This window comes from Mustela erminea, chromosome 5 (genome assembly GCF_009829155.1).
Source record: "Mustela erminea isolate mMusErm1 chromosome 5, mMusErm1.Pri, whole genome shotgun sequence".
Classification (NCBI taxonomy): domain Eukaryota; kingdom Metazoa; phylum Chordata; class Mammalia; order Carnivora; family Mustelidae; genus Mustela; species Mustela erminea.
In genome coordinates this window covers 113946225-113973785 of record NC_045618.1, presented here as the reverse complement: position 1 = coordinate 113973785, position 27561 = coordinate 113946225, and the positions used below count along the sequence as shown (strand labels likewise).

At 34.3% G+C, this 27561-nt stretch overlaps 1 protein-coding gene across 5 annotated transcripts in view; it reads right to left on the bottom strand.

Annotated features, from left to right (window-relative positions):
- The window catches only part of MPP5 (membrane palmitoylated protein 5), a 75925-nt gene that overhangs the window by 17493 nt on the left and 30871 nt on the right, over window positions 1–27561 (bottom strand). For 4 of the 5 annotated variants that reach the window (XM_032344546.1, XM_032344548.1, XM_032344547.1 and 1 more), the window contains 5 exons: window positions 20507–20715; window positions 11308–11385; window positions 10510–10656; window positions 8885–9046; window positions 7353–7430 (listed from right to left, as the gene is read on the bottom strand). In XM_032344546.1, the coding sequence (XP_032200437.1) occupies window positions 7353–7430; window positions 8885–9046; window positions 10510–10656; window positions 11308–11385; window positions 20507–20715 (674 nt within the window). The remainder of the gene's footprint in view (window positions 1–7352; window positions 7431–8884; window positions 9047–10509; window positions 10657–11307; window positions 11386–20506; window positions 20716–27561) is intronic. The other variant, XM_032344550.1, reaches the window with a different exon arrangement.

The window sequence follows — 27561 nt, the reverse complement described above, 5'->3', positions numbered from 1 at the left end:
TGCTGTCTTTCCTTCTTGAATACATGGTCAGTGTAACTGTGCCTTTGACTTCTCTGTTCTTTCAAAGGGATGTGTTTAGGTTCATAAACAATCACACCCCAAACTGCAAAAATCATCTCAATCAAATTTATAATAAATTCCTTTTGTGTTCTATTTGTAGGCTTTGAGATTTAACAATGGTACTAGTTATAATTTTTGCTAACAATATATTTTTTCATATCCAAAAATGTGTGAGACTTACAGCATTAAAGGTAGGTAAGAATTCACATGCATCTTCTTGAAAGCTAAGTTACTGCCTGTCTTCCTTGCTCCAAAACACCTCCATAAGATATAACAAAGTCATCTTAATTCTAAGAAGTTATGAAGGAATTAATATTCTTTTCAACTTCTCCATCTGTAATTTTCATCTCACCTGGTTAAGTGGCTTTTCCAAAATCTATAAATAGTCCATTTTCATCTAATGAAATCTAACACCTGTGCACAATGAGTGTTTCTGCCCCATATAGGTTAAACTGCAGCTCAATGAGCCAAGCAACTGATTGACATCCTAAGAATCTTATAATCCAGAGTCCTTTTCTATCCAATTGTTATTTGTCTTTCCTTAACTAAGCCTTTTACCCTTGTCATAGTTGAGGCCACCTATCATAAAGATAATAATGGTCTGCCTCGAAAACTGTTTTATGATAAGACAGTCTATCCTTTAGAGCTCCTAAAACACAAAACTGACTGTTCTCAATCAATGATGATGGAGATGAAATCTGATCACTTTCTAAGTGATAAAGATATATATTATCTCCCTCTACAGTAAGGCATAACCAAGAATTCTCATGGAAGCAGCAGCCTCTTTCAGAAATTATGCTTGTGTGTCATTAGATATTTTTATAATTTCAGAAAAATGTATTACTAAATACTGTAAAGAGGAAATGAAGAAATCGAAGTCCTAATATATACAAATAACAACACTGAGGTAAAGCAATTAAATGATCCAGTTAGGTAGAATTTAGGGGCGCCTGGGTGGCTCAGTCATTAAGCATCTGCCTTCGGCTCTGGTCATGATCCCAGGGTCCTGGGATTGAGCCCCTCATTGGGCTCCCTACTCAGTGAGAAGCCTGCTTCTCCCTCTCCTACTTCCCCTGCTAGTGTTCCCTCTCTCGCTGTCTCTTCAAATAAATAAATAAAATCTTTTAAAAAATGTAGAATTTACACGCTAGTCTGTTTTGGGGGGTTGCTTTTCATGGATGTACTCCATAAGTTCAATAGCACACAAAGATCATTAAGTGTATGGCCAGTGAATTTTCACAAATGAAACATACCTGTTTAACTAGCACCCAAATCAAGAATCAGAATATCACCAACAACCCCAAAAGCCCTGCCTCATGCCCCTGTCAGTCACTAACCACCCTAATGTCCTCCAAGAGTAAACAGCATCCTGATTCCTGGAAGCACAGATTACTTTCCCTGGTATTTTACTTCATACAAATACAATCACACAGTATTCACTCGGGTTAATGATGAAGAGACCTCATTCATTCTGACAGTGTTCTGCTGAATTTCAACTACAGAGTATCCTAATAAGCCTTGTTCTTGATGTGAAAACAGAGTTTTGATTAAAATCTTGAAAACTTTGCCAGGTAAAACCAAAAGTGAACTTTAGAGAGTTCTATGAGGTTAGCAGAGAATCAAAACAGAGTTGAAGACTGGGTTATATATATATATATATATATATACAATTATACAATTATACAATTGTATATATATATATATATATATACAATTTTGTAATCTTGGCATAAGATGTAGTATAATCTAGAAGTACCTAATATGTAGGATTATCAAAAAAACTTCTGCTTATCATCTCTGTCAATCAATGCTTCCAAAATCTGCTTAAATTTGTTGCATTTTAGCCAAAAAGTCTTGGAAATCTAAATATGGAATTACAGGAATTATTTAAGGTAGTGAAGGTATCATTTTTGTTATCAGGCTTTTAGAGATCTGTGAAATCAGACTAACTTGGTCACCTGACTGATGATTTTATCTAGTAACTTTCTGAAAGCAATATCCAGCACATTTTCAAAGTGTTCTGCTGAGATCACCTGCCTAGAATGTTTATCAAAATACTAAATTCTTATGCCACATCTCAAACTTCAGCATTCTGTACTTTAACTAGCTTCCCTGGGTAATCGTTATATACATGCAATTTAAAATGTACCATAAGTGGTGCTTGGGTGCCTCAGTCAGTTGGGTATCTGCCTTTGGCTCGGGTCATGATCCCAAGGTCCTGGAACTGAGCTCCCGCATCAGCCTCCCTGCTCAGCGGGGAGTCTGCTTCTCCCTCTCCCTCTGTCTGCTGATCCCCCTGCTTGAGCTGTCAAATAAAATCTTAAAAAAAAAAAAAAAAGGTGTACCTTAAAACCTTAGGAACTGCTACCCTGAGGGAAACTAGACTGCTGTGGAGGCTGTATCTAGGTTTGTGACTTTTGCCAAAGGTCAACAAAATCAGCCAGAGATGAGTTTCTCTCTCCTCTTGCCTAGGTGTTGCCACCACTTGACTATTCAGATTTGGTTTGGAATGGGGCCTTTCTCTCTCTGTAGACTAAGAACAGTACAGAGGAAAAATGCTTTGCTTATATAACAAGTTTATCTAGTGCTGTTTAAAATGTACCCCCTAAAATTAAGAGCAAGATTTATTTCACATCAGATATGACCCATTTGGCTGAGTTAAAGTCTGAGCAATACCTTTAGCACAAGCACATGCTCTATGTGACTTCTATCCATATATTTTAACTGATCAATTCTAATTAGTGCTAGAAGTTATCTTCATCCATCTTTCTTCTCCAGCTCTGTTAGTGGCTAATTTAGTTTACCATACAAAAGAAAACAGAGCCCCCCTCCTCACTTTTTTAAGTGATGGAGAGAGGGGAGTAGAGAAGGGGAGAGAGAATCTTAAACAGGCTCCACACCCAGCCTGGAGCCCCATGAACCCTTAGGGTCTCCATCTCATGACCCTAAAATCATGGCCTGAGCAGAAATAAACAAATGGAGCCACTGAGGAGCCCCCAATAGAGCCCTTTTTAAAATGGAGAGATGAGGACCCTTATAGAAAACCCCAGGGGCGAACAATACTGTAGTAACAGTACAATGTATCTGACCAAAACAGTGTTTGTTTTCTACATAAAACAAAATCTTCTAAATTTTAAATGATAGGGTTATAGAATTGTTTAAAGACAATTATCTTCTAGCTTAACATTTTTGTCTTTGCCTTTTATTAGTACCCATAAGCTCGTAAGCTATTCACATCTTAAGTCCTAACGATGGGGATATGGTAAGAGATAATGACTCATCAATTTATTTACATCTTTCCTAAGGGAGTCAGTGCTCCAACATAATTTTCCTTTTCAGTTTTTATTTATTTATTTATTATTTTATTACTATCTTATTATAGATTTATTTATTTTGAATTTTAAATTATTGGTGGGGAGAAAAGAATGAGAGTATATTTTCCTTTAGCTTGGCCTAAACTTTACCCCTCATTCACAGTGTAAAATTAAGGGTTGCATCAAGAAAAGCCTTTCCGGTGTCAAGTAACAGTTTTCAAAATCCATCTCCAACCTGAGATTGCACCTCCCAATCCCCACTCAAGAAGGATTATCTTTGGGTGTCTGGGTGGCTCAGCTGGTTAAGTATCTGCCTTCAGCTCAGGTCATGATTCCAGGGTCCTGCGATGGAGCCCTGCATTGGGCTCCTTGCTCAGCAGCAGGAAGTTTGCTTCTGCCACTTGCCCCCCTCCCCTGCTCATGTGCATGCATGCTCTTTCTTTTAAACAGATAAATAAAATCTTTAAAAAAAAAAAAAAAAAAAAAAAAAAGATTGTTTGCTTCCATTTTTTTCACAAGTGAAGTTTGGAGTATCAATGGGACATCCAAAAGATACTTAGTAGAAGGCAGACAGAAATATGAACCTTAGGGTAATAGCAAACTTAATATACAGCAAATGCCCTAACTTGAAAACAGATGTCCATCTAATACACACTGAAATTTTCTGTATTTTGTGTATTTCTAGTATGTATTCATAAAGCCTTACTGTATAATAAAATTCCAGATCCTCTTCCAAATAAAAAGAAAATTAAGATGAAAATTAGATAATACATTTTATACCTTTAACAGAAAAGTGAATACATTTGACAGCAAAGGTTCTCAACTTGTCCTTCCAACCCAGTTCTCTTTACATAAACTATGAATGTGAACATCCTTAAACAATTATTTTTAAATTTTGCAAATACATCAAGTACATATAAACAGACTGCTCCTCTGACCTGCTCTTCCCACAGTAAATACAACTATAGCCCAGATCTCTCCTTAGAATTCCAGACTGACGTATTCTTTTTTTAAAGGTTTATTTATTTTAGAGTGAGAGAGAAAGAGAGTGCATAGGGACAGGCAGAAGGAAAGGGAAAGAGACTCTCAAGCAGACTCGCCACAAGCACAAAGCCCTACACGGAGCTGAGATCATGCCCTGAGCCGAAACCAAGAGCTGGATGCCCAAATGACGGAGACACCCAGGCACTCCAATACAGTCAGTTCTGTGTAGTCAGTATGTCTACCAGAATGCCCCTCAAACCTGGAAAATGGACCTCTTTATTTTTTTCCCCAAATCTGTTTTTCCTTCAGACTTCCCTTTAGTAATAATTAGCACCATTATCTGCCTAGTTAGTTACTCAAGCTTCTTACTTCCTCTTTCCTTTACCCTCCACCTTCATTACAAGGTCCTGCCATCTCTTCTTCTAGAACACAGCTTGATCCATTTTTCCACCAATACTATCATCCTAGTTTAAACCATCATCATACTTTATAATGAATTCAGTTTCCTAAATCTCCTTGCTTCCATTATTGGCTCTACGAATTCAATTTCTACACAGCCAGAAATGTTTTTTTTAAAATACAACTGGATCATGATACTATATTTAATAGCCAAATTCTTGTTCACAGGAGAGACATGGGAAAAGGCACAGAGACTGGGGCTGCCAGAATTCAGAAACAAACTATTTCCTAATTTTTCTTCTTACAAAGAACTTTAACAGGAGGAAGGTTGCAGATGCAACATCAACTTCAGTATGTTCCATAAGGAATAAAGGGAAGATGTGGAATCATGGCCAAAAGATAAAGCATAACTGTGATGAAATATTGAGGGGAAAAAAATGAAACTGTGTCCTCTTTCAAAGTGTTAAGTTTTTGTAAAAGTTAACAATAACAGACGCAATACATCAGCCTTCCATGTAACTCAGCATTTTCAAGTCTATAGTTTAACAGCTTTACTGAGAAATAATTCATACATTATAAACGTCACTATTGTATACAATTAGTTTTTAGTAAATTCGGAATTGTGCAACCATGAACAATTTTACATTTTTATCACCCCAAAAGGAAACCCCATACTCATTAGGAATCACTCCCATGCTCTCTTAACTCCCCTTCCCTCATTAGGAATCACTCCCATGCTCTCTTAACTCCCCTTCCCTACACCTAAACTCCTTTTGGTCTCTTTGGATTTACTTATTCTGGACATTTCATATAAATGAACCAATACATGGCCTTTTGTGACTGGCTTCTTTCACTTAGCCTAATTTTTTCAAGGTTCATGCATGTTGTAGATTATATCAGGACTTTATTTCTTTTGATTGCCAAATAATATTCCTTTCTATGGATATACCACATTTTACTTTCCAATTGTCAGCTAGCAGATATTTAGGCTGTTTCTATTTTCTGGTTAATAATATAATGCTGCTATGCACATTCATGTATGTTTTTTTGTGAGGATGTAAGTTTTCAATTCTCTTGGATGTAGGTTTTCAAATCTCCACCTAGGAGTGGAACTGTTAGGTCCTATAGTAATTAAGTCTGTTACTACAGCTAGTTAAAAAAAGGTTTAACATAAAAGAGCACTACATATTCCAGAGTTAAAGTTGTGCATTTTAAAAGTTTGTTTTTTAAAAAAAGATTTTATTTATTTATTTCACAAACAGAGATCATAAGTAGGCAGAGAGGCAGGCAGAGAGAGGGGGAAGCAGGCTCCCTGCCAAACAGAAAGCCTGATGCAGGGCTCGGTCCCAGGACCCCGGGATCATGACCTGAGCCGAAGGGAGAGGCCTTAACCCGCTGAGCCACCCAGGTACCCCAAAGTTGTGCATACTTTGTAAAAGCACTTTTCCTCCCTACTCTAAGTATGTTTAAGTGAAATAAACAACCTATAATGACAGAAAATTTCTGACAAGTTAGAAGTCATAAGAAATTCTGGAAGAAAAGTATACTCTACTTTTTTACTTTTCAGAGTTCAATAAATTTGAAATATTAATATTTCTTTAAATAGAAACTACTGAATTTACCCTTTAGTTGAATCAAAGAAATAATTACAGTGACATTTCTAGGGGTGCCTGCGTGACTTAGTCAGTGAAGCATCTGCCTTCAGCTCAGGTCATGGCAAGGTCCTGGGATCAAGCCCCATGTTGGGCTCCCTGCTCAGTGGGTAGTCTTTCCTCCACTCCCCCTCCCGCTGCTTGTGCTTTAATAAAAAAAAAAAAAATCTAATAAATAAATAAAAAATAAATAAAGAGACATTTCTAATACTCAAAAGTAAACACTCATGTGTAAGTTTCTGTGTGGATTTAAGTTTTTGATTCCTTGGTATTTACCCAAATCAGATGAAAATATGTCCACACAAAAATACCTGCACAAGGATGTTTATGGCAGCTTTATTGGTAACTACCAAACTTGGAAGCAACAGAGATATTCTTCGGTAGGTAAGTGGATAAATTATTGTATAACCAGATAATGGAATATTATTTGGCGCTTAAAAAGAAAAGAAAAAAAAAGCTACCAAAAGCTAAGGAAAGACATGGAGGAAACATAAATGCTTACCACTCATGAAAAAAGCCAATCTGGAAAGGTTACATACTATATGATTCCAGCTATATGACATTATGGAAAAGGCAAAATTACAGAGATCAGTGGTTGCCATGGGTTAAGGAGGGAAAGGAAGTGATAAATAGGCAGAGCACAGAGGATTTTTAGGGCAAACTATTCTGTATGATACAATGGTGGATACATATAAATTATACATTCATCAAAACCCAAAGGATGTACAATACCAAGAGTGAATCCTAATGAGAAATAATGAAAGCATCGATTCATTGATGTAGCAAATGATACAAGATGCTGATAATGGAGGCAGTTATGCATATGTGGTAACTTTCTGTTCAATTTTGCTGTGAACCTAAAACTACTCTAAAAAATAAAGTTTATTAATTAAACAGTAGACATCAGACAATAAATAATGAACATTAAAAAAAAATCACTTACTACTGTTTCCTTGGCAGGAGGAGGCTTGATCTGTTGACTAGGAATCAGAACAAATGTCAGAGTACCATGCATATCAGACTGTAATAGAAAGATGAGGTTATTTAAAAAATCTATCTTTATAAAAATGTTCTATGATGTTATGATGAATATTCCTTAAACTGAACTATTCTGGATACCCTAGAAGACTTCTTAAAAAGTTGGTAAAGATGAATGCCATTTCATCAGGGAGCATAAATTAGACTTTCCATGGATTCCATTATAGTAGAGCTACCCAGGAATGTGGCATTCTGTAGTTCTGGTCCACTGGAGAAAGCAACGTAAGCCCAGAACTCTTTGGTTTTTGTCTTCCATTTAGTGTAAACTTAGGAAGATTTCACAGTGAAGGTTTGGAAGATACCACAGTGCTGTAACAGTTCTGGGTTATCTACTCTGGCAAACATCAATTTTAATACAGTAGAATTTGAAATAATAATTGTGACCAGGATTAGAAAAGTGATGCAAATACACAAATATACTCTTACTTCCCAGATACCTGGTCTCTGTCACCCGCTGTTTTTTTGACTGAATAGTGTTACTGTCAACTATTATTTCCCACTACACCACTGACTGACTTGTTCAGATACCTCCAGCCTGAATAGTAATCACAACTTCTAGTCCTGACATTGCAGGGAGTAGTGCTCAAGAGAGACAACAGCCAATAAAACGAGGCCTAAAAACAACTACTGACACTGCTTTACCAAAGCAATGAATGAGGATAGGTGAAAGTAAGGATGTTTTCTAGATTCTTCACCAAACATCAGCAGATAGGAGAGATTCTACTGTAACACTGATGCTAAGTAAATGAGACTATGAATCTGGTGTGTGGATATATACAAAGTGATCATAAATTGCCCTCAAAGACTAACTTTAAATGGCTTTCTGATTATATTGGCACTGTCCAACAAAAACTTCTACGATGATGGAAATGTTCTGTATCTTATTATAGAGGGCCTCAGCTACGTACTGCTCCTGAATACCTGAAATGCAGCCAGTAAGAATGGGGAATAGAATGTTATTTAAATCTTAATAACTAGCACATGTAGCTAGTGGCTATTATATTGGACAGTGTACATTAATACCATGCTATTACCTAATATTGTTAAGGAAAGACCAATCAGTTGAAGAAAATGCAAAAAAAAATGAACTTAAAAAATGATGAGGGCATGGACTTTGTTTTGTCACTATTTTCCTAGTGGCTAGCACGTAACAGGTACTCAATAAATACATGTTGAAGAATTAGTTATATTACTGATTTCAGAGGCAAATAAAATATACCTAGAAGTAAGAAAGCTCAAGATAAAAAAATATCAGCGCTAACCACACCAAAATAAAACTCTACTAATAAATATTGTGGGAATAATTATATCATGTGAATTTTAGGCTAGAAATTGTCTAATGTTCTTAATATTTTTTTTAAATATTGCATTTTTAAGTAAATAACAAAAAAACCCAGCTTTTAAGAACCTATCGGTCATTCTTCTGTATCAACTTACCAACAAGTCAAAAACCTCATTGACATCTTTCCCTCGAATTTCAATGCCATTAATTTCCAGAACCTCATCTCCTTCATGTAACAGACCACTCTTCTCTGCAGCACCTCCTTTTACTATCCGACTAATGATGACAGAATCCATTTCATTACGAACTGTAGCACCCTAAAAAAAGCCAGTATCTAATTTTAAAATGTACTTTTTAATTAAACATTTCTTCATTTAAATGTTTCTATTCAACAATATTAGCCTTCATTTATCTTGAGAAAAAAATGAACTTTACACAACTAAACATGATAATTAGCTTTGAAAGTTGACCATTTTCCTCACAAGAGTTTCTGCTTCTGACATGCTGTTTTCATTTGAATTCTAAAATCAAGCAGACTTTTGAAGTATACAACAACAGAAAAATGCACTTACTTAACAATAATGTGAAGACCTAAAATCAAATTTGTTCTATATATGCTGGATGCTATTCAAATAGTTATACTAAGATATAATTAGTGTATACGACATAACTATAAAAGTCCTTTTTAAAAATTCAGAATATGATTAAGGGATGAAAAATCTCATTTATTATTAAATATTAAATATTATAGCAGCACCATTTCAAATTAAAATGTATTATTCACAACTGAAATATACGCACTTAAAAAACTGAAATATGAAACACAGAATAAAGCTTAAAAGTAGACAGAATATGTAAAATTTTTCTCCTAAACTTTTATTTTAAAATTTTGTTATGACTTTCCCAGTTCGTTTTTTTCTGGTGGGGGGAAAACCTAGTTACATAAACTGCCTATAAAATACAGTCCTTATTTTATGTACCAAACTATTCAAGACCTAATTTGAAACATGAAGATTCAAGATTATTTCTCTGAAAATAAAAGAAAGAAAATTAAGGCAACTGCAGCAGACTTGGAAAAGAGATTGAAGAAGTTTTACATATAAAACACTAAAAATGTTAGCTAGCTGAATATAAGAAAAAAATAAAAATAAAAACATTAAACAAAAACAAAAATTTTTTTTAAATTAAACAAATATTAACATTAAGGAATACATCTAAGTATATGTAAACTATATAAGTAACTGTATTTCAAAAGAATTATAGAAGTGCAAAGATCAGAATTTCTAATTACTTTTTTTTTAAAAGTTGGGAGAATAATGAAGCAGATAACTTGTCCCTTCTTTGTTCCTCAATAATTATTTTACAAGCTATTATTTTCATCAAATTATAGGTAAGAAAAGATGAACAAATTTTTCTCAACTGACAAAATAAGGACATAAAAGAACTCCAGGAAATCAACCTCAGAAAAGAAAACCTAGGGGCGCCTGGGTGGCTCAGTCGTTAAGCATCTATCTTTGGCTCAGGTCATGATTCCAGGGTCCTGGGATGGAGCCTGCACCCAGGGCTCCCTGCTCAGCGGGGAATCTGCTTCTCCCTCTCCCACTCACCCTGCTTGTGTTCCCTCTTTCGCGGTATCTCTCTGTCAAATAAATAAATAAAATCTTTTTAAAAAAGAAAAGGAAAGAAAAACTACTAGAAGTGTACAGGGGTCTTCAGCTGTCTGCCATACATGAGATCCCTGTGTAGAAAGGATCTCAGATCAGAGATGTGGAGCACTTACCAGTGGAATATCTCGAGCCTTTTCTATACGAACTATTTTTACAGTTTCTCCTCCATACTGGCCAATGCTTTCATAAACTCTCTCATCTGCAAAGGGTTCTAGCTGCATTTCCTGCTCAGCCACCTTATCATGGGCCAGTAAAAGTGCCTGTTTCAAAGAAATACACAGCATTTGAAGTAGCAGCATGATTTATTTCTGTAGAGAGAATTTAATCTAATTACGCAGACTAATATTCTAAGCTTTAGAAGATTATTTAATTACATTATATGCAATATATGTAATATATATTACATATATATGTAATATATACACATTATATATATTATTATATATACAAAAAATAATTATTTTTATATTCAGATCTGCTTCCAAATTTTCTAATTGAAGTATAGATGCAACCCTGTAGTTCTTATAGCTATTAAAAAAAATGTGTTACATATAACAAGGTAACTCTGGGATGGGTTATGAAAGCCTAAATGCTTATTAAATTTCATAATAACAAAATCAATTTAAAGGCCCAACATGGAAAATACAACCAAAAAAGGGAAGAATTTTTGTACAGAAAACAAAGTTATTTCAAAACTAATGTGATTAATTTTAAATATAAAAGTATATAATCAAAAAATAATGTGTGTGTGTGTATACACATTTATTCCAACACAGTAATTATTTTGCAGTGTGAGTTATAAACCAAACAGGCTGCAGAGGTAATGTCTGAGGTCTCTTCAAGCCCCAGGAGACTTATCAGAGACTTTGACTACTGGAAAAATCACATGTATCATTCTGTTCATGTTCTACCTGAATATGTGGCGCACTCAGCAAAGCAGTTAATTCTTGTCCTTCCTTCTGGTGTACTGCCTTCAAAACAGTTTGTACCTAAGAAACATATGATTATTTTTCCTAGATTATAGGAAGTATCACCAACATCTACACAGGTATATTAAAAAAAGGTACAATTTAAACTTGTAAGAAACTACTTGTAAGAAAGAAAGGCACTACAAAGAACTGTGAGAGAAAAAAGGAATGTATTTCTTCTCACAGTTTTCAACCTTGTTATCATTGTTAACAGGATTCTTTATTTAAAAAACACATTAGACTAGATTTTGGTATTTACAACTATGAATGACTTGCTTCTTGAAAGGTTTTCTAGCATACTACAAAATAGACTAATAATGATTACGTAAGAGAAGAAAAACTATTCTAACAGTTAATGGTTATAGTTTCAAAATCATATATTTAGGGGCACCTAGGTGGCTCAGTGGGTTAAGCTGCTGCCTTCTGCTTGGGTCATGATCTCAGGGATCTGGGATCGAGCCCCATATTGGGCTCTCTGCTCAGCAAGGAGCCTGCTTCCCTCTCTCTCTGCCTGCCTCTCTGCCTACTTGTGATCTGACAAATAAGTAAATAAAATCTTTAAAAAAATAAAATAAAATCATATGTTTATACAATTATATTTTAAAGCCTCACAGACTAACGAGATAACTTACATGAGAGTAATGGAACTACCATGTCACAGGTGCTGGTAATTACATTAAAAAATCTGAGGTTGAGCAATTCTTGTATTCCTAGGATGAATGCCACTTGATTATGATAAATTTCTTTTAGCCTTTATTCCCTTATCTGTAGAATGGCACCTACCATTCAAGGTTCTTAAAAGATTCAGATAATCCATATAAACTGCTTAGCATGGTACCTAGGCACACAATAAATTACTACCTTAATATATTTCTAGATGTGAGTTATTCATAGTTACATTCATTCTAAGATTTCTATGTTAACGTGCCTAAACTGGATCGGCCTCTACTTGTTGAGTGCAGTTATGTACACTGGTTTACAAAACTACTGGTCTGGTTTTAGGATCTAGATTGTACTATCCTAGTACATTGGGTGGGAAATAGTCTGTATTAAAATGGTTTAACACAAGAATTATATGTTCTTTAATGTTTTGATAGAGCTTGTACATAAAATCATCTAGGCATGGTAGAGTTTTTAAGGGTGGATTTCCTAATGTTACTGGAATTTATTCCTTTATAGTAACTTGTCAAAAGTTTCTCTACTTTCTTATACTTTTCAAAAACCCAGCTTCTAAGTTTAAATCTGTTGTTTAAATAATTATTTAAATAATTATTTATATAATATTATTTAAATAATTATTTAAATAATCCATTTAAATAATCCAATTCCTTTCCTCTGCTGTAATTTATTCCCTTTTTAAATTTCTAATTTAGGCTGGATATTCTGTTCACTTAAAATTTTATTTACTTAGTAATTTAGAAGAGTGCTAGCGGGGGAGGGGCCCCGGGGAAGGAGAAAAAGAATCTCAAACAGATGCCGCACTGAGCTTGCAGCCCAATGCAAGGCTCCATCCCATCCAGGTCAGATCATGACCTGAGCCAAAATCAAGAGTTGGATGCTTAACTGAGCCACCCAGGCACCCCCAGTTCATTTATTTTCAATCTTCTTTCTTTTACCACAAATATTTAAAGGTACAAATTTTGCTTTGTGGACTATTCTTCCCCAAATATGATCCTATATATGTTCTCTGTTATCAATACCACTCAATAACCCACCAAAAAGAGTGCTTTGCAATAATTCAGCTAACAAAAACAAAATTATCACCATTTGTTAAAACATATAAATTCATACATAGTGTTTTTTATGTAAATAACTCATGATTAAAACAGTAATTCTCTAATACTTCTTCTGGCTATTTTAAATCATTTTACTAGTAATTCCCCTATCAAACCTAAGAGATGATTATTTGGGGATTACCTCATTTGACCACAAGTGGATCAAAGCAATGACAGTTCCCAAACCAGCCTGTTTCTTGTTTTGGTTCCTAGACAAACATGTTTCTAATTGTAGAGTTCTGTATGTATAAACAGGATAGCTAGCATAGCAATTATTATCTTCTTCAAGAATTCTATTAAAGCTTTACTAATGGACTAGTGCAGTAACCCAAAACTGTGGGCAATTAAATGTTGCTTTTTCAGATAAGGTGTCTTTCTTTTTAAAATATATCAAATCTAGGCTAATTTAAAATGAACTTTATAGGGGTGCCTGCGTGGCTCAGTCAAGTGTCTGCCTTTGGCTCAGGTCATGATCCCAGGGTCCTGGGATCAAGCTCCACATCAGGCTCCACGCTCTGTGAGCCAGAACCTCCTCCTCTCCCTGCAGCAACCCCTGCTGTGCACACGTTCTCTTTGTCAAATTCATAAATAAAATCTTAAATAAAATAAAATAAACTTTATAGTCCCTGATCCTGAACTTTTGATAGCTGGAAAAATTAATTCTGAAAAGAAAATTCTGGATTAAAAATGTACTAAGGGTACACAGTGTGTACCAAATCAACTCGATAATAATTTTGTATATAGACTCTTTTCCTTTTACTTTTAAATCCTTTCCCAAACATCTCTGAGATCTTCCCTTCTATAGAAATGTAGAGCTCCTTTAAGTGTTTATTTCCTTTCCCTATTAGTCCAGATGCTACCTATTTTAGTGTCCTCACATATCATCAACTACTTCTACAAAGGACTAAGGAATTAAAAGGCTATTCTTATATTGTACTGCTTCCTTTCCATTGGCCTATAAAAATGCTCTAATCTCTTATCTTTAAAAAGAAAATACCCAAAACAAACAAACAAACAAAAAACACCTCTTGGGACACCCTGGGGGTTCAATCGGTTAAGTGTCTGCCTTCCGCTCAGGTCTTGATCCTGGGATCCTGGGATTGAGCCCCACATTGGGCTCCCTGCTCAGTGGGGGCCTGCTTCTCCCACTCCTCCCCGCTTGTGCTCTTTGTCACACACACACTCTCTCTCTCAAATAAATTAAATCTTTAGGAAAAAAAAAAGAAAGAAAGAAAGGAAACACTGTCCTGAGCTAATACCCTTTTCCAATTACACTATTTTTCTCTATTTTCTTTCAGACTCAAAATCTTTTTTTCTTTAAGAAAACATTTTACTTAAATTCAATTCATTAACATAGAGTGTATTATTAGTTTCTGGGGTAGAGTTCAGTGATTCATTAGTTGTATATAACACCCAGCGCTCATTACATCACATACCCTCCTTAATGCCCATCACCCAGGTACCCTATTGATAACCCCCACCCCTGTTTTTCATTTTTAAACTAATTTTTTAAATTATAGAAATGGTATATGTTAAATGTGAAAAACTGGAAAATAGTTAATCAAAAAGAAGGAAATAAAAGTCATTATAATAACCCTCAAACCCAGAGAGACTCATTTGGTATATATCCTCCTATACTATCCTTATCTTTGTTTTTACCAAAATTCACAAGATATATATCTGACAAAAGGACCTGTAACTAGAATACAGTAAGAACTCTTACAACTCCATTAAGACCAAGAATCTAACTTTTTAAATGGGAAAAAAATCTGACAAAATGTTACAAAAGAAGATAGGGCAAGAGCCTATGAAAAATGCTCAATATATGTGAGTACAAACTAAAATGATATACCATTACCCATCCACTAGAATGATAAATAGGAAATAACTCAAACATCCATTAATAGGTGAGTGGTTAAACAAACCATGGGATACTTATATAATGGAATACTATTTACTCAGCAAGAAGTTACAAAATCTGATATATGTGACACATGGATGAATTTGAAAAAGTCAGACATAAAAGACTACGTATTATCTTATTGCATTTATCTGAAATGCCCAGAAAAGGCAAATTTGTAAAAACAGAAAACAAATCAGTGAAGGCCGAGGGCCTGGGGAGTGGGAGGGAGGTGGTTATTATTTGTAAAGGGTCACAAGGGAGCTTAGTGGAATCCCGAATGTTTCTATAATCTGGTGACAGATTGATAACACAGGTGTATATGTCAAAACATACTGAACTATTCAATCAATGCACCCATTTTAAGCATATGTAAATTGTATCAATAAAGTTGGTTACCAAAAAAAATATGCCCGTAACCCCAAAACTATGGGAAAATCTGTTTATTCATTACACTTACTTTTAGTGAAAGGTGATCATGCTATTTAAACAATTCTGTAAGTCCTTTGATTTGATATTAATTTTAAAAATATTTTATTTTCCCTTGTCATTAAATACCCTGTTCAATTCTAGAACAGAAATATTAACATTTGAGTCTTGCTGGCTGTCATTTACAGGATCAAGCCCAAGTTCCTTAGCATCATCTGACTTTTGCTTCTTTTCCAGTCCTATCACCTGGCATTCCTCATGCCTTAACCTTTTTGGTCCAGCCAGCCCTAAACTGTTTGTCGTTCTCTGTATGCATCATGCTGTCTTCCTACGATGATTATGAATGCTCCCTATGATGTAGCTCTCCCAGCTGCCCGAACTGTCCTATCCTATTTGCTTAGATAACATGTATACTCAATAAGTTTGAACACATTTAAAATTATTGATGGGATTAGACTGAGCTCATTGAAGATGGAACTTACCATTTTCAGCTTTGTTACTTGGCTATTTGCAGAATGCCTGGCAAACAGCACTCAATGTTTGATGACCTCAATCAGAGAGAGGGCAGGAAGTCATCCTTGATGCCCCCTTTACGTTTATCCTCCATATAGGAACAATATGTCCAATACTATTAGTCTTCTGTATTTCTTCACTTCTTATTCAATTGCTATTCAAAATCTTACATCTGGACAATTACAACAGCCTCCATACTTTATGCCTCCGTTCTTGACCTCACACAACTTATAAATTTCTTGCTTTAGGGGCGCCTGGGTGGCTCAGTGGGTTAAGCCGCTGCCTTCGGCTCAGGTCATGATCTCAGGGTCCTGGGATCAAGTCCCGCATCGGGCTCTCTGCTCGGCAGGGAGCCTGCTTCCCTCTCTCTCTCTCTCTGCCTGCCTCTCCGTCTACTTGTGATCTCTCTCTGTCAAATAAATAAATACAATCTTTAAAAAAAAAAAAAGAGTTTAAAAAAAATTTCTTCCTTTAAACTTTTCTTTATAGTGACTTTTTCTTATTTAATTTGGGAAACACATCAAAATAGAAAATTACCTATCTATCCACCACCTGAAGATAGCTTTCTGAATAATTTATTTCTTCCAACATTTCTGACATGCATGTTTGAATAGGATATGTTTGCATGCGTACAAATTATATCCATATTTTAACAGGCTTCGTATTAAATATCAAATGAACCAAGGTTTTACTACCTCAAATTAATTCAGCCTATTCAAATTAGAAACAACTTCATAGGTTTGCTGTTCTTCCAAAACTTTGTATTTCATTACTTCTTCCTGTTTCACTGCACTAGCTAGTACCTCTAGAGAGTGTTGAATAGTAGAGGTGAGGGTCGTAGACTGTCTTATTCCAGGCTTAAAAAGCAGTAAGTTGGGTATTTCACCATTACACAGGATGCTCCCTGTTGATAACTGATATTATTTTTTTTATTAAGTCAACACAATATACCTGGCTTTCTAAGAATTTTCATCATCAAGGGAAAGGTACTAAATTTTTTTCAGGTATCTTTTCTGCATCATCAAGTTGATCATATGGTTTTCTCCTTTCATCTATTCATATAAATTAATTATTTAAAAATATTTAGCAACACAGATCCATCATAAGTTAAATTTAAACTTATTAATATGGCTTATCCAGCCTTCAGGATATGGACTCTAACTTTTAAGATTATATTCTACCCTTTACTCATTGTTGAAGAAATATGCCAGACTTCCTCAGTCACTATGGTCTTCGAATCCAATGGAATGGGTTTTCCTCTTTCCTAGACTTCCTAATTATCAATCATCCTTCAAGACTCAGCAAATTAAATTTTCTTCTACATTTCTTCCTTTTTCCCATCCTCTCCCCTTAAATCAGGTACACCTATCTCATGCTCTTGGTACCTTACGAACACTGCCATCATAGTACTTCTCATCAGACTGTAATATTTTATTCATTGTTCTTCCTCAGTAAGACTCAACTTTCACTGGTCAATGGACACCTGTGTTGGTCGATGGACACCTGTGTTGACTCCAGTTATTATGTAAATGCTATAACCAGTATTTGTACTTAGTCTTTGTATTGATATGTTTTCATTTCTCTCAGGTACATACCCAAAATGGAACTGCTGGGTCATAACATATAGGTATGTTAAGTTTTAGTTTGCCAAACACTTTCCACAGTGGCAGTACCAATTTATACTCTACCAGTAATGTGTAGGAGTTTCAACTATTCTGTAAGTTCACCAATATTTGATATTGTCAGTCCCTTTTTACAATTTTAGTCATTTCAGTGTCTATGCAGTGGTATTTCATTTTGTTTTAATTTGCATTTCTGTTAGCTAATGATCTGAACACCTTTTCATCCTTATTGGCTATCTGGATTTTCTCTTTTTGTGAGTGTCTCTTTAAGTCCCTTGCCTATTAAAAAAAAACTGAATAGTCTTTTTCTTATTAATTCATAAGAGTTCTTTAAGATTCAAGTTTTTGTTACATATATATGTATTTATATATGTATGCACATGTATATATATCTCAATATCTCAAAAATCAACTAATAAAATAAAATACTATTTTGTAGTCTGCTGGCTTACATTTTTACTGAATAAGCACAAGTTCATTAAATGAAACCCACGTTTTCAACCTTTTCTTGATAAAAGCACTTCAGTGACAAAAAAAACCTTGATTTGTGATTATTTATATTCTAGATTGTCAAAGATTAAATCTGGATCTCAATATAAGAAGTTTTCATAGGCATTATTATCTATTACATAATACCTACTGTTTAATCCCCAAACTATAAAAATACTACTTAAAAAAGCTATAAAAACAAAGAATACTTCCTAATGTTTTAGGATATTCTTTTGCTAAATTTCTAGGTTTGTATTTTTTTGGTCCTGTTTTACTTCAATTTTCATTTAAAAATGATACAACTGACGCATGAGATAATTTCTTCAGTGCATATTAAAATGGCTGGAATTATAAAAGCTAAAGTGTAAACAGTAGGCACTGGGCAGATGAGCAGCCTAGTCTTAAGCCACTCACGAAATATCACCTGACCTCACTTATCAATATTCAGAAATATAAAACGAATTAAATTAGGTGATTGCTAACATTTTTCCAGCTGTAAAATAAAGGCAACGAATCCATTCAAATTTTTAGGATTGTCATCAGATTTAACACTCTGCTAAGATGAAATGAGTTAAAAAAAAAAAAAGGTAAAAAAAAAAAAGATGAAATGAGTATATACTTTTCTTAAGTGTTATGCACTCTTAAGTTAGAGCTGTCACACAGTTGTGCAGACACAGCAACAGGGGAAGTTATTCACATAGCAGCACAATCACATACACTGTGGCCCTGTACAGGTCCGTCAGTTTGTACTCATTTGAGAGCAGTCTCAGCCCAAGGTGACTATCAGCCATATATCTAACCACCATCCAAGCAACACAATTCTTGAGTATTACTGAACATATTTTTAAGGATATGATAGCAAATGTTCAGAAAGTCTCCTCTTTATGGTACTTTTAAAATTGTGAACCTTGTAAATATGTTGGCTATCTTAAAACTAATTTTCAAATTAATTTTTTAAAGTTCTTTTGAAGAAACCTTTTCTTTCTTTCCCAAAGCATTTAACTCTTTAAGCCACTTGTAGTTCTTTGCACTCAACTCCTAAAACTTTTTAAGCTATGTTGCCTCTCTTATCCTTTTTCTTTTCACCCTTTCTGTTGTCTGTGCTACTTTCTTTAATTGGAGCAATTTTTGCCTCTCTTATCTCATTCTCCTTCCCACCCATTGCTCTATTCAACAAAACAAAGGCCCAGTTAGACAAAGACAGGGAAGAAATGATCATAATTAATATGCATCCCTCCCTATCCTACACAATAAAAGTTACCTATATTTGTGAATAAATAAATAAAAGTAATGATTATTTTTATTTCTATAAGGAAAGCCATTTTTGGAAAAAAAAATTTCAACTATGATAAGTAAAACGACAGGAATAATTTTTTGAAAAATTTTGCATATTTAATTTCAATAATGAAAGATGAGCACAAAGAATGGGTTTCAACTAGCTCTTTTAAATTCTAGTGGACAGAAAATTTCCTCTCTAGAATATGTCCTTAGGTCACACTCTCCTACCCTGGGTAACGTCAGACTTCTCTCAGCCACTCTTGCACGTAGGATTTTTGTCCATTGTATGTACCTAAATAAAGAAAATGCATTCTGTGCTCATCTGAAAAAATGCCTCCTAAGATATTTTAAAGGCCTGTAGGTCTCAAAGTCCTACCCTTCCCCAGAGCCCATTTTCTGTCTTGTGTCTGGGTTCAATGAAATAGATTTATTTGGTAGGCTTCCAGAATTTTTAGTTTTTATAATATCAAAGTAACTTAAAATCCTATATGGATAGCATTCCATCCCCAAAAAAACAGGAGATGGCTTATTTATATCTTTTTAAAATCTTCAATTTAAAAGACATTTGCAGAATACATTAGACCTAAATACCAACATCAACGAGCAGCAGAAACTAGAACTTCAAAGTCAGAATGTTAATGAGAGAAACTCTCACCATACATTAAAATTTAATTTTTTGGAATTCTATAGAGTTTGTATACAGGAAAAACTTCAAAATATTTACAAGCAACAAATTTTAGAAGTTATACATTTAGGACACCTGTTTATCATATAGAACTTAATCTCATCAGTACTCATCTCAGTTTATAATGTATAATGCTTAAAATAAAACTATACACTTATAAAAGGACTAAAAAACTTCCCTTTAGTAAGTTAGACAAATATTTACCTTACTATGCAAACATGTGATTTTATATATAGAACAAACACTTCTCATGGAACAAGGCTCTGACTTTGAAGTATATATTTTTTCAGGATAAAATTCATATAGCAATTTCCTAACAAGTTATTAAAATGAGCTCAATAGTAATTAATTCAAACAAGACTTACATTCACATCAGTATTTTCCAATAATACTCCCTTACTATCACTAACAATTAGCTTGTATACTTCCAGCAGATGTTCAGAATACATACCTCTTGTGCAAGATCTTGTGCATTGGAGATAAGAGGAAAAGGAGGACTGGCCTTGTTCATGTGTACTGTAACAGCGTTGTGTATCTTAAATGCATTCTGGAAATCTTTATTTTGTACAAGTTGTAAAAGCAGTGAGATATCCTCCTGGCTCTGAGAATCTACCAAAGTATGTTGGATATGTTTAAGTGAAGAAAACAAGTCTTCCACTTCTAGTAGGAGAAGGAAAAGGTATCCAAAAATTAATTGTTTCTGTCTTAATTCAACACGTGTTTTAAGATAAACTTTCTTGAAGCATCAAGTTTTCAAAAAAAAACCGTTGCATATATTTTTGAGAATTAAATCACTATCGTTTTATGTATTCTTAAGTAAAATTCAAAAAATTATACAAAATAGAGTAACATTTTCCCCAAGCATCTGAAGTATAAAATACATACTCACTATAAAAATGAGGAATACAGAAATAAATTTAAAACCACCAACAGTCCAATCACCTAGAAACAACTTTTTAAAAAAATATCTTTGAGTATTTGCTTTTCTCATTTAACAGTTTATTTTAATAATTTTCCCACGTTGCCAAGTACTCTTTTTAAAACATTATATATAATGTTTTATACTCCGTTGCATGGCTAAACCATATTTTAAATTACCATTACATTAAAGTTGAGCATTCAGGTTACTTCCCTCTAATTTTTTGCTACTATAAATAATAAGCATTTCAATACATAATGATCACAGTTGAATAAAAATTTGAGAGTCTGAAGTTTTCTTAAAATAGCTCCTAGAAATAGAATTTTTAAGTAAGATTCTGACATTTTAAAAACCAAACAGCTTTCCAGAGAAGTTTTACTAATTTACATCCCATTAGCAATATTTTCAACAATATTCAACATTACAGATCTATAAAACAAATTTATTTAATGGAGAGGGTAAGGTTTAGTCATATTTACCAGGCACTTCTTTGTGGTCCATAAAACTCTTGTGAAACTTGTTGAGTCTCCTAAAATTATATTGAAAGCTGTGGGCATGTGTATGTGTGGTACATGCCTGTTAGTTTGCCTATGCAGCACATGCATTTTTCCAGGACAGTGTTATCCCAAAATGCTTAAGAGCCACAAGTTGTTTCTTCTCTGCCCAACAGGTAGATGTGTGCATGTGTGTATACATTTTGTTACATTTGTCAGAAATAGTCTGTCAGTTTTTTCATGTATCTGTTAACTATACTTATGGTAGCTTTTATTATAGAAGTTTTCAACTCTTATATGTTAAGAATGATCCATCTTTCCTGTGTGATTTCTTTCACTGTTTTGGTGCTTATATACTCCTGCTAGGTCATTAAATATTTGCCTACATTTTTTTTTGGCTTCTTACAGCTTCTACTTCATAATTAACTTTAATCCATCTAGAATTTACTTTGGTACAGATTTAAGGGGAAACTTTAACTTCATTTCTTTTCTTCCAAGTGATTAACAATTATTCTAACACCAATTATTGAATAATTCTTAACTGTTCCACCGATTCATGATACCACCAAATTCTTATATATAACAGGGTCTGTTTCTAGTCCATTGGTCTATCAAAACCACAATATCTTATTATAGTAGCATTACAGTCTTTCCTCATATTGGTATGACAAGTACTTGGCTCATTACTCTTTCAAAAATGTCTTGACTATTCAAAATGAGTAACAGAATAATTTTCTCAAGGTACACCCACACTCTCCCATTCCTCCAAAAAGAAAAGTCTATTGAGATTCTGACTGAAATTAAACCTGTATGAGTCTGGGAAAAACTTAAAGTGGGCACTACTGTCTTATACACAGTCATATGGAAAAAACCCTCTCACCTTAAATCTTTTTGTTAGTTTTCTTCATACAGTTTGCAGAAAAGCTACTGATTCTTATACATGTATCTTAAATACTACTACTTTAAATTCTTTCACAGACTTGAATAGTTCTTCAGTTGATTCTTGAGGTTCCTTACCCTTTTCCTCCCAAATCAAAACAGATTTAGCCTCTATAAAATACATAGATATGCTCTTCAGTAATTTAAAAAGCAGCAAATAACTAGGGGGAAAAACTGGAAAGTCGAAACTGTCAATCATGTGACCCAGAGCTAAATAAAACTTGAAAAGTAGCTAGAATTTAACCACAAGCTAAGATAATATCTAGAACACTAGACAGAAAGAATATAGATAGGGAAAACTGGAAGATGTTTGTCAGAGTACAAACTATTGCTTTTAAGGTAGGTTCTGAGGATCTATATGATGACTATATAGTCAATAATACTGCATTGTGTGCCTGAATTTTGCTCAGAGTAGATCTTAAGCATTCCCATATTACACACAAACACAGTAACTGAAGTTATGGTTGTGTTAATTAACTTAGTTGTGCTAGATATCTCACAATGTATACATCAAATCATATTGTACACTTTAAATACATATAAATTTTATTTGTCAAATATGATGTAGTAAACCTGGGAGGAAAAAAAGAATATGGAACATCAGATTCCATCAAATTCAAAGAGGTTAGCACAGAATTACCTAAGTGTATAAAGAATTCCTAAAAGTATAAAGAATTCAATGGGCTTAGAGTATCTTTAGAGCAAAACAGGAAAACATTTAAAAATCTTAAAAGGAAAAAGAACCACAAGACCAACAAAGTAGTTAAGGCAGTAATTGTCTACAATCTTAGGACTTAGACTTCACTGGGTAGATAACGAGATTCCTGTTTAAAATTTCAGTAATCGTTTAAAAGAGCTCAGACTGGTTGTCAGGGCAATGAGAAAAACCAAGGGCTTCAGATCTCACTACTGACTGTAACCAATAAGCAACTTTAGTCAGCCCCAAATATAACTACCTCTCTATTGTCTCTTCAACCCCAAGAACATTGAAACTTTTAAAGGAAAGGAACTTCTGTGTTAATATCTCTGGTACCAAAGTCACCCATAAGGACACTGCGATACTGACATTGTTAAAAAAAAAAAAGCTGTTGTTTTATCTTCCAGCTATAATTACTGGTGTTAATTTGTTATACCATACAGCCTTTCAAGCTTTTTTTTTTTAAAAAAATGCTGATTTAACTACATAGGTTACATAGTAAATGTTTTGCAATCTGTTATTTCCATTTCTTTAGAACAAATACCCAAAATTATGGATCAGATAATAAAAACATTTAAAACTTTGGTACATATTCACAGATTGCCCTCCAGACTGCTACTAACTCATACTCCTACCAGTAATTAACTTGAGCGCCTGCTCCTACAAACAGGCCAAATTAAGGATTATTAATTTTTCCATTGTTTGTGATCTGGTTAGGAAAGAAAATGTTTCTCTGAATAATAGTGAGATTAAATATATTTCCACAAGGTTAGCAGTCATTCGTATTTCTTCTTTCATCTACTTTCTAATTATCTTTTGCCTGTTTTTCTTAGTTTTCTTTCTTTTTTTCTTAATGACTGGAATTATACTGATTATATAAATATCCCTAAAGTGTTATGCAGAACATACTGAATGTAACTACCTTTTCTTGCTTTATCAGAGCAATGATTTTTTATTTTTTAAGTATTTTATTTATTTATTTGACAGAGAAAGAGATCACAAGCAGGCAGAGAGGCAGACAGAAAGAGAGGGAAGCAGGCTCCCCGCTGAGCAGAGAGCCCAATGTGACACTTGATCCCAGGACCCCAGGATCATGACCCGAGCCAAACGAAGGCAGAGGCTTAACCCACTGAGCCACCCAGGTACCCCTGGAGCAATGATTTTTTAATCGAGGATATTTATGAGAATAAGAGAATTGGCAAAGATAAGTCTTGAGTTCTACCTCAAATACAATCAGAATCTCCTGTGTCTTCCTGAATGATATGTCATTAAATATAAATATTATGTATTGATTTTAAGTTTATTATAATGTACCCTTCTGGTTAAGAACCACTAACTTAAAGGCTTTATTACATCAGTTACTATAATATTTTAAGGCATGGTATACTTAAGACGAAGGTAATCAAACCTATTTTCTTCTATACTAAATGACTGCTATATTGAGTTTTTGTGTCTGTTTTTTATAGTTATTCTATTTCCTTGTTGACAAATAGTTTTTGTTGCCCTTTTTTGCTCTGTGGTAAGCACAGCATATAATTCTCATATTTAGAATATTTTAAGTATAAAATAAGATAGTGTAGTCATATGTCATAGAGAAAAACTAGGAAAAAGTAAGAAAGAGTAACTCAAACTAGGAACGACTTAATGAGAGATGCAACTTGAAATCAATGACTTTATTTCAGATCAATTCATAGTTCAGACACTGCTCAGATAGGAAATAGGAAATTTTGTTGTTAGTCCAAAAACGGAGAGTGTAAGGGAATGCAGGTTCCAGAGAAAGATGAAATCTGGCTATTTGTGCATAATGAATTCTAAAGCCACAAAGACCATGGAACAATTTAAAATTCAGGAGGAAAAAAACCCAAACAACTCCAGGCCAAACTGGAAATGTTTTTCACTCAGTAGGTCAGGGAATAAGATCAGATCTACAGGAACAGGAAAGCTGTAATGCATAATAATACAAAAGAGTCCCAAACAGGCTAATGACCGAGTACCTACCTACATAAGTGATGCATTGTGGGAAACCTAAGGACCTTGCCAATGCCAGAAATATAAAAACATTTAACGGGGCTCAACGTTCGAGATCATTAGGTTAACATCAAGACCAATTTAAACATTTAAACATTCTTTCCAACTTTTACATTCTTTTTCACCTCTTTAAGTCCTAGTCACATTTTTGTTGTTTAATTAGTAAAATCTTCCAATGAAATTATCTTTCTTAGGAATTGTCTTTAGACTTATTACATTAATCAATATTATCAGACTGAATTGAGATCACTTGTACTTAAGCTCAGCTTTTAAACACTACCAACCATTTTTGAAAAACTACAAATGTATATTTGGCCCAAATTACATTTTAGTCACTGCCATTACTAAGTAATAAGATATAGAATATCATATTATATGCATATGTGGGATTTTATTTAATCCTCATAACACCCCTGACAAACATTTCCCAATTTAAAAAACAATCTCAAACTCTCCAAACTAGAGACATACGTAATTCAGATCAAATCTCTAGAGAAAATAAAGCCATAAACAAAAAATGGCACCCGGAAGAAGAATCCACTTCTTCAAACTTTTAAGGCAATGATTTTCTGCCACACGAAGGGAATAAAGAAGATAAACTCCTTCCCCCGCCCCACCCCGATTCTAGGACTTGCTTATGTTATTTATCTGTTTTGGAAAAGCTGTCCCGAGATGTCTTTTGCCCAGTATAGCAGCATGTAATGTACCCAGGTCAGTATTCAGAGGAGCTTATTCCTTCTAGCTATCTTACCACATATGTTTAGAAGGAATTTTCTCTAGCTGTTTGTGCATCTTCGTACATATAATGCATATAATCCATGTGTTTTAGTCACCCTGCAAATGCTACTTTTATAATACTATGCAGGAAAGCTGCTTAAAGTACTCTCATCCTTCAGATCCAAATACTTCCATTAAAAATGTTTGGTGAACAAGTAGAAAAGATTAAGTTAGCAGACACTCAGTGAATTTTCAAAACTTCATTAAATACATGTAGATTGACTGGAAGATAAGGACTAAACTATATGTAGTTGAAACAAATGAGTATTTAAAGACAAAACACGAAATACTAAGTGATACAAACCCTCTGATGAAATCAGTGTTTTCTTAAAAGCCTTTTTAAAAAAAGGCTTATCAACTTAAAAGACATTAAAAATGATACTGCCTCTATCCAGTAAGTTTTAAAATTACAAAGAAGCAACAGATACCTACAGCATTAGTCTTAAAATACTGATCATGATAAATGAAATGAGTTCAGTCTTTACTCAGTTCTTTACTAGAAAATTCTCAATGTATTTCTGACAAAGGGTCTTTTCTTTGATATTAAAGTTGATGTCTAATAAAAATTACTGTAACACCGGGCGCCTGGGTGGCTCAGTGGGTTAAGCCGCTGCCTTCAGCTCAGGTCATGATCTCAGGGTCCTGGGATCGAGTCCCGCATCGGGCTCTCTGCTCAGCAGGGAGCCTGCTTCCCTCTCTCTCTCTCTCTGCCTGCCTCTCCATCCACTTGTGATTTCTCTCTGTCAAATAAATAAATAAAATCTTTAAAAAAAAATTTATTTAAAAATTACTGTAACACCAATGCAGGGATTTCTCACTTTGACACACATTCTCATTAACATTGCAAAAAGTTTCATATAAAATTCTTAATTTCAAAGGTCAGAATATTTAGTTGTAGGTTAAAAAACTCTTAGGTCCTATATGGTACATCTTTTTTTTTTTTTAAGATTTTATTTATTTGAAAGAGAGAGAGAGACAGAGAGAGTGAGCTCAAGTGTGAGGAGGCGCAGAGGGAAAGGGACAAGCAGACTCTGCTGAGTGGGGAGCCTGATGTGGAGCTCGAACCCAGAACCCTGAGATCATGACCTGAGCTGAAGTCAGATGCTTAGCCAATTGAGCCACCCAGGCACCCTTATATTGTACATCTTTAAAAGCACTTTACAAATAATCATTATTCAAGAACAGTTATTTTTGTAGACACTTAAAAAAATGTTCCATTGCCTGATGCAGGTTATATTTGTTCACTTAAAACAAATGAAACATTCTGTACAATTCCAGAAGGCATTTTTAAAAATCCAATCAGATACAACTACATCAGTTCTGTCAAATACACACCCTCTTCTGTAATTAACAACGAAGATACACAATAAAGAGAGGACAGAATCCAGAGAATACAGACTCCTTTCCCCACTCCCATAAGCAGAGACACAATAGGGGAAACAAAAGGATAAACATGAGATGGACAGGAAAATAAAAAGATATAAGGAGAATCACAGGGCTAGTGAGAAAGAATGACACAGTGCAGAGAGGGAAGTGGACAAAGAAGGGAGTATTGCAGCAGAGACATAACCATAGTAAGGCAGGAGAGAGGGAGGGCAGAAAAGGGGACACGGCAGAGGAGAAGGCAAAGGCAAGCAAATGTGGCTTTGATG